The sequence below is a fragment of the Onychomys torridus genome, chromosome 13 (genome assembly GCF_903995425.1).
Source record: "Onychomys torridus chromosome 13, mOncTor1.1, whole genome shotgun sequence".
In the NCBI taxonomy this organism is placed as follows: domain Eukaryota; kingdom Metazoa; phylum Chordata; class Mammalia; order Rodentia; family Cricetidae; genus Onychomys; species Onychomys torridus.
The window spans coordinates 22,021,551-22,028,700 of NC_050455.1; the positions used below are offsets into that span (position 1 = coordinate 22,021,551).

Genomic DNA, 7,150 nt, shown 5'->3' on the forward strand with positions numbered 1-7,150 from the left:
GGTGTGGCCGTCCTGGCCCTTGGCTGTGGGTGTGGCCGTCCTGGCCCTTGGCTGTGGGTGTGGCCTGTCCTGGCCAATGGCCGTGGGTGTTGCCTGTCCTGGCCCTTGGCTGTGGGTGTGGCCTGTCCTGGCCCTTGGCTGTGGGTGTGGCCTGTCCTGGCCCTTGGCTGTGGGTGTGGCCGTCCTGGCCCTTGGCTGTGGGTGTGGCCGTCCTGGCCCTTGGCTGTGGGTGTGGCCGTCCTGGCCCTTGGCTGTGGGTGTTGCCTGTCCTGGCCCTTGGCTGTGGGTGTGGCCGTCCTGGCCAATGGCTGTGGGTGTTGCCTGTCCTGGCCCTTGGCTGTGGGTGTGGCCTGTCCTGGCCCTTGGCTGTGGGTGTGGCCGTCCTGGCCCTTGGCTGTGGGTGTGGCCGTCCTGGCCCTTGGCCGTGGGTGTGGCCGTCCTGGCCCTTGGCTGTGGGTGTGGCCGTCCTGGCCCTTGGCTGTGGGTGGTGTGGCCTGTCCTGGCCCTTGGCTGTGGGTGGGGCCTGTCCTGGCCCTTGGCTGTGGGTGTGGCCGTCCTGGCTAATGGCTGTGGGTGTGGCCGTCCTGGCCCTTGGCTGTGGGTGTGGCCTGTCCTGGTGGCCTGTCCTGGCCAATGGCTGTATCTGAAGGGTCTGGCTTCTAGGAGGGATGCATTTGCAGGTAGGTGGTTATGGGCTGGTACAGAGGACATAGCTGAGGCTTAGAGCAGTGCAGTGCCCAGGCACTGAGGATTCAGAATAGCAGGCAGGCTGGCTCCTCTCGGGTCTGCTTGGGTCTTAGTGTGCTGAGGGTGTGTTGAGCGGGGCCGTGTGACCCGTGCTCTCTTGGCCGCAGGATGAAGGCTGGCTCATGGGAGTGAAGGAGAGCGACTGGAATGATCACAAAGAGCTGGAGAAATGCCGGGGCGTCTTCCCGGAGAATTTCACGGAGCGGGTGCAGTGACCGCGGCGGCGGAGCCCCTGCAGCCTTCTGGTGTGTGAACACCTTTTCCCAAAAGATGTGTGCTTTCCTTTTCTTTGTTTTTCTTCCTCTCTTTCCTGTTTGTTTTTGTTTTTGAAACCCTTGAAAAGTGTCGGGAAATTGGGGAGTGGAGACAGACCTAAGCCAAGAGATGTTCCCCCAAAGATGAGGTGGTATTCCAAAGAGCCGTCCGGCCCAGTTCAGTGGACTTCTCCAGTGTTCCCGAAGCTGCTGTGTCCTCCTAGTTAGTTCCCGGTGCCCGCATGTTCAGGGCGGGCCGGGGGCGCAGAGCCACCGCCGCACCTGCCTGACGCTTGGCCGCGCCACCGGGCAGGGCTTGGGTCCTCTTCTGGCAGCTGCCGTGGGTGGGGCCTGCACACTGGCCCAGCCTGGTCCCGCTCTGCAGACCATCCGTGTGCTGTTTGAAAATAAGCCCTAGTGTTCAAAATGCAGCAAAACAACCAACAAACAAAACCTGACAAAACCATCCAGGAACAGTGCACGTGTCTTCCTTCGCCTCTGTTGTGTGAGTGGGACCCAGGGCAAGTGAGGCCTTGATGTTGCCGGTGTCCCTGAGGTACAGGGGGTGGGAGACTCTGCATGGATGTCCCCTCCACTAGGCTCAGGGCACATGCTCCGTGGGGTAGAAGCTGAACCAGCTCTGTGGTTGCCCCTCTCAGCCCCCTCCTTATGGCCCCTCTGGCAACAGCTCTGGAAACATGTTTGCCTCACGAACAGCTGGGCAAGTTCAGTGTCCGGGACTGCAGAAACAGCCTGGCCTCCAGAGAAGGTCCGCTAAGGTTTTAGAATGAAGTCCCTGTGTCTTGCTCTGGGTGATGACTGGGCTGCTTTGCTGTGGGCTCCACCTTGAGCCAGCTACAAAGTAACACTGTAGGCCGGGGTGCCCCCCCTGCAGCCTGTGGGCTGCTAACACCCCAGGATAGCTATGAATGTGACCTGACAAAAAATTAGAAACTTATTTAGAATTATAAGATTTTTTGGTAATTCAATTCATGGTTCTTGGGTGTGAACTTGGTAGAAGATATCTTTCTTGCCCCGGGGTCAGAAGGCTGTTCACACCTGTAGAACACACTCATTTCTAGTCACCTGCCTAGAAAGCTGTAGCTTCCCCTCCTTCCTTTCCCTTGGGGACCTTGGGTTTGGAGCCCAGACCTGAGCCTGAGATACAGGTGCCTACTGCTGTTAACGGGAGTATGCAGCCAGGGTCTTTGGTGTGGAAGACTTTGAAACATTTTCACTAAAAACATTATCAACTAGAAAGTATTTGTATTAGTTTCACTATATTTCAAAGATATGTCATGAGGACTTCTTGTCCAGGCCCCCCCCCCCCAATCCCACCCTATTTGGGGTGGGGCAAGATCTATTTATATAACCCAGGCTGACTGTGATCCTCCTGCCTCAGCCTTCTGGTCCTGGAACTACAGGCCTGTCCCACTCTACCTGGTGGTGACCCTGTACCTAGGAGCTGGGTATCACAAGGTTCCTGTTGGGGAACTCAGCACCAGGCAGCTTGCATTAGTGACTTGTCCCATTTCTGCAACAAAATACATGATAAAAATACACCTCAGTATAACTTGAGGAAGGGTGTATCCTAGCACACATTCCAGGGGCTACAGTCTGTCATGGTTGGAAGGCATGGTGGCAGGAGCTACAAGTGTCTGGTCACATACAGCCACAGTCAGGATGCTGAGCAAGAGGGATGCTGGTGCTCAGCTTGGGTTCTTTTTGTTTAGTCTGGGCCCTCAGCTTGTGGAAGGGGGTCACACACAGAGGGTGAGTCTTCTTACTCAGTTAACCCTGTCTAGAGAAGTGGGTCAAAGACCTTAGCTGAAAACCTGGGATGCTGCTGGGTGGCAGGTGGCACACACCTTTGATCCCAGCACTCAGGAAGCAGATCTCTGTGAGTTCGAGGCCAGCCTGGTCTACAGAGCAAGTTCCAGGGTGGCCAGGGTAGTTACACAGAGAAACCCTGTTTCAGAAGCCTAAAAGCAGCAACAACAAAAAACCTGGGATGCTGAGAAGTATTTTGAAGAAGATGGGGCTGTTGAAATTGACACTTTTCTGCCTAGGGGATGAAGGGACAGCTGGATGGCTGAGAGCCCTTCCCAACCACTTTCAGAGGATCTGAGTTCAGTGCCTACCACACATAGGAAGCTGAAACAGTGTGTAACCCCAGCCTCTGTCTGCACCTACATGTACACACACACACACACACACACACACACACACACACACACACACACCCATACACACTAAAAATAAATTTAAAAAGTTTTAAAAGTGTCTGCTCCACAAGGGGAGGTGTCAGCAGAGTAAATAGACTATAGAATGAGAGAAAGTCTCTGATAGTTAAACCTCAGATAGGGGCTGATGTCTGGAATATGTAAAGGTTTGTAAAATTAAATACCAAAAGTACAAAAACAAAGACAGGAAAAAAGAAAAAACCCTACAAAAACAATCCAAGTTGCTGAGGGGGGGAAAAGGCTAATGACTTCCTAAAAGAAACACAATGGCCAATAAGTACTTTAGAAAGTATTAAACATCCTTATCCACTATGGCAATAGAGTGGATGAAACTTCTTTAAGATGCCATCCCTGGGCCTTTGAGCTGGGTAGCTCAGTGGTAACGGCATTTGCCACAAAGCCTGGTGACTTGAGTTTGATCCTCAGGAAGCCCCCACGGTAGAAGGAGAGAAGTAGCTCCTGCTAACTGTCCCCTGACCCCCACGTGCACACTGTGGCATGGGCCTCTCCAAAAGACCACATGTCATCCCAGCCAGGATGGCCAGGGTCGAGAAAACACAGGGCAAATGGTGTCTAGATGTTCAGAAAGAACTGTTCACTGTGGTGCGATTATTCACCTGATTTGGCCATTATGGAGATCAATGGGGAGCTTTCTTTAAAATCTTAAAAACAATTATCATGTGACTCGGCTGTATACCTTCTGGGTGCAAGGGCACGTCCATGTTTATTGTTGGAGTGTTCACAATAGTTAGGACATGGACGTAGCCTAGGTCTTCATCAATTGATGAAGAAAAAAAGTATGGTATACATACGATAAACTTTTATTCAGCTGTGAAGAAAAACAAAACAACAGGATATACAGGAAATACGATGGACCTGCAAAGTACATTAAGTGAGGAAACCCGGACTCAGGAAGCACAAGGAAAGCACACAGCTCTCTTCAAAAGAGAGAGCCTCACAGTGAGCTGCAGTTGGCTCCAAACCATCCCCAAAGAGGGAAGCCTGTGCAGTGAGGGCTTAATGTGTGAACTGCTCTCATGCGCCTCGGAAATGCTTGTTTTATAAGCAGATATAGTTCCTGATCAACCCTGGGAGATTGCCATAGCCTGGTTTTGTGGACAGCGTGAAGAGTTGGTTCACTAACTGCTGGAGCACAGTACGTGGCCAAGGTCTGTCGGGATCTCCAGCGAACACTGAGGTCCTTTAAGCCCTTTTGCCTGTGTGCACACATACCCATGCTAAATAAAAAATAAATAGATGGGTTCTTATAAGGCAGATAAGGGGCCCCCTGCCTCTGGGGCTTTGGGCAGGTGATGGGCACTCTTACAGTCTGCTGTCAGGTGAAGTGGATCAGTACTTCTTGTGCAAGAATGAGGATTTGAGTTCAGAAAACATGTGAAAAAAAGTCAGGTGTGGTGCACACCTGTAATCCCAGCACTAGGGAGATGGAGACAGATTGATCCCTGTGGCTTGCTGGGCAGCCAGTTTAGACCAGTCGGCAAGCGCCAGGTAAAGGTAACAGACCCTGTTTCAAAAAAACAAGATGGCTGGCTCCCAGGGAACAAAGAGAGTGACTTCTGGCTCACACATGCGGACACACACACCTGAATGTGCACCTGAACACACACAAACGTGTGCACATATACGAAAGAAATCGGTGTTACAGTGTCCGCTGGAGTTGTGTTTTAAGCACATCTGACGCTCATTTTCCTGTAAGCAAGCACAGACATTAAGGGGTAGGGTAATTTGATTCCCTAATAGCAGCCGTCGGTCTCTCAGTACTCTGGCTGCCCTTAATAAAAGGATCGCCAGTCAAAAGGCCAGCAGCCAGACTACCCTGGGTGGCAGCACCATCCATTGAGGTCCTGCAGGCACTGGCTGGAGGTTTGTTCTAGACCCTTTCTTGTCTGTTAAGCTTTGATGAACTCTCACCTGCACCCCCTTGTGGTCTACCTGAGGAACTACTGTGATTGGGTCTGAGTGATTAAGGTGAATCAAACATAAGGCTGTGAGGCTGTGACTGGTGCCAAGAGGAAAGGCTGTGATGAATCCAGACATTGGCGGGTCCAGCTGTGAGCAGCAAGAATGGCCAGGGCAGGGAGGAAGGCAGCAGAGGTGTGTGTGGGGGGGGGGGGGGGCAGAAAAGGGGGGGGGGGGGGGGGGGGACTGTGCTGAAAGGTTGATGCCTTAAGGAGAAAGGGATAAGAAACCAGGCTAGAGAATAATGAAGTCCTTAGGGTCAAGGGTCTCAGACACTCCAGGCCCCGGACTGTCACACTGCGTAGGGTGAAGGGCTGAGGAGTCTTCATACAGATGCTTGCCTGCTAGCCCCAGACAAGGTCTGAGGAGCCCCGTCTTCCTTGGAACTCTGATACCTAGACTTGCTGGGAAGCTGCAAAACCAGTTTCAGCCAGCAGCTGAAGAATTTGACTTCCCAAGCCTACTCAGTATTCACAGGGCAACATCTGTAGACCAAAGGGTCTGCAGACTCAAGGCCTACAGCACCCCAGGGTGCCACCAGCCATGATCCCACCTACCTACTGGTATCGCTAGCTGCCGTCAGACGTCAGACATGAAGGGAACTGCCTGAAGACCAGGGTTTGAAGAGTTGCTTCTTGTCTACCCTGACATCTGTCTAAACAGCTGATTGACAACAATCTCAACCTTTTCTTCCCCTCACTGCCTCTTGCAGGGCTGAAGTGGGGACAGGGAAAGGGATCATTTCCCATTGCAGGAAAGAGGTGTGGTGACCACAGCTGAGACCTTGGAAAGAAAGGGCTGTGTGCTCAGTAAAGAGCCTAGTCCCTGCTAGCTCAGGTACCACTGGCCTGGGTAGAAGGTGCTGGCTACCCAGAGGTCAGTGCCATCACCAAAAGGCCAGGCCTGACTTAGGAGGCTGCCACTTGAATGCACTTTGCTCTCTGTGTCTATGCACACACCAACCTCTCTGAGGATTTAGTGAAAGTCTTCCCTGGCATCCAGCCTCTTTGTCCTCACTGTTCTCTGGAAAGCCAAGGGTTCCTGTCTTGTCCATGTCAAAGAAGTCTAATAAGGACAGGACTCTTGTGGGTGGGCTACAGGCCCCGGGAAAGCTCTGCTGGGCCCAGGAGCCTTTCTTTGTTAGGCTGATGGCTCTCACCCTTTCTTCTGGATTATTCTTCCAGCAGAGAAAACTTTTGAGAACCTGAGTATTGCTTCCTTCTATTCTCTCTCTTCTCTCCTCTCCCTTGGCTTCTTCTCTCTTTCTGTGTGTATGTATGTGATGGTACACATGCATGTAGAGAGAATGATGTCAGGCATCTTCCTCAGCTGCTCTCCACTTTATTTTTTTGAGATGGGGTCTCTCACTCAACCTGGAGGTTGACTATTCGGCTGGTTAGCTGTCCAGCAGGCCCCAGGGCCCCCATCTCTGCCTCCTCAGCTGTGGGGTTACAGGTACATCCAGCTTTTTTAAATGCTAGTGCTGGGAACTGAACTATGAAATTTTCAGGTAACTGGATGGATTTGAAAAGAATTGTATAGAGGTGACCCAGACTCAGAAAACACAAAAAAATAAAATCTGCAGCTCTTTCCAGAGGAGATGTAAGCCCACAGTGAGCTAAGGTTGATGCAAAGCCATCCCAAAGTCTGTGCATGGGTTTTGTCCATCTTCCCTGCCCTTTCCCCTCCCTCTTTTCCTCCCTTCCTCCCTCTCCTCTCTCTTCCCCCCTCCTTTGTTTAACAAGATCTGGCTTCCTCTTTAGTACACATTACACCTCAGCGGTCTGAGTGCTGGACACCTGTTGCTCTGTGTTCCTACAAGGGCATGTGTGGAGCTGGTCCCTGGAAATGTGCTGCCAGGACCCCTAGCACTCCGGGTCCCTGTGACCTCAGCTCGATTTCAGAGGCTGTCATGGGCAAGGGACA

The 7,150-nt window shown here is 52.1% G+C and overlaps 1 protein-coding gene across 11 annotated transcripts in view; it reads left to right on the top strand.

Annotated features, from left to right (window-relative positions):
• The window catches only part of Bin1 (bridging integrator 1), a 60,845-nt gene extending 59,376 nt beyond the window's left edge, over positions 1 to 1,469 (top strand). For 9 of the 11 annotated variants that reach the window (XM_036204883.1, XM_036204884.1, XM_036204887.1 and 6 more), the window contains one exon: positions 855 to 1,467. In XM_036204883.1, coding sequence (XP_036060776.1) covers positions 855 to 962 — 108 coding nt within the window. In that variant the 3' untranslated portion in view covers positions 963 to 1,467. Of the gene's footprint in view, positions 1 to 854 lie in introns of all 11 variants that reach the window. The other 2 variants (XM_036204880.1, XM_036204885.1) reach the window with 1 other exon arrangement.
• Positions 1,470 to 7,150: the final 5,681 nt, after the last annotated feature.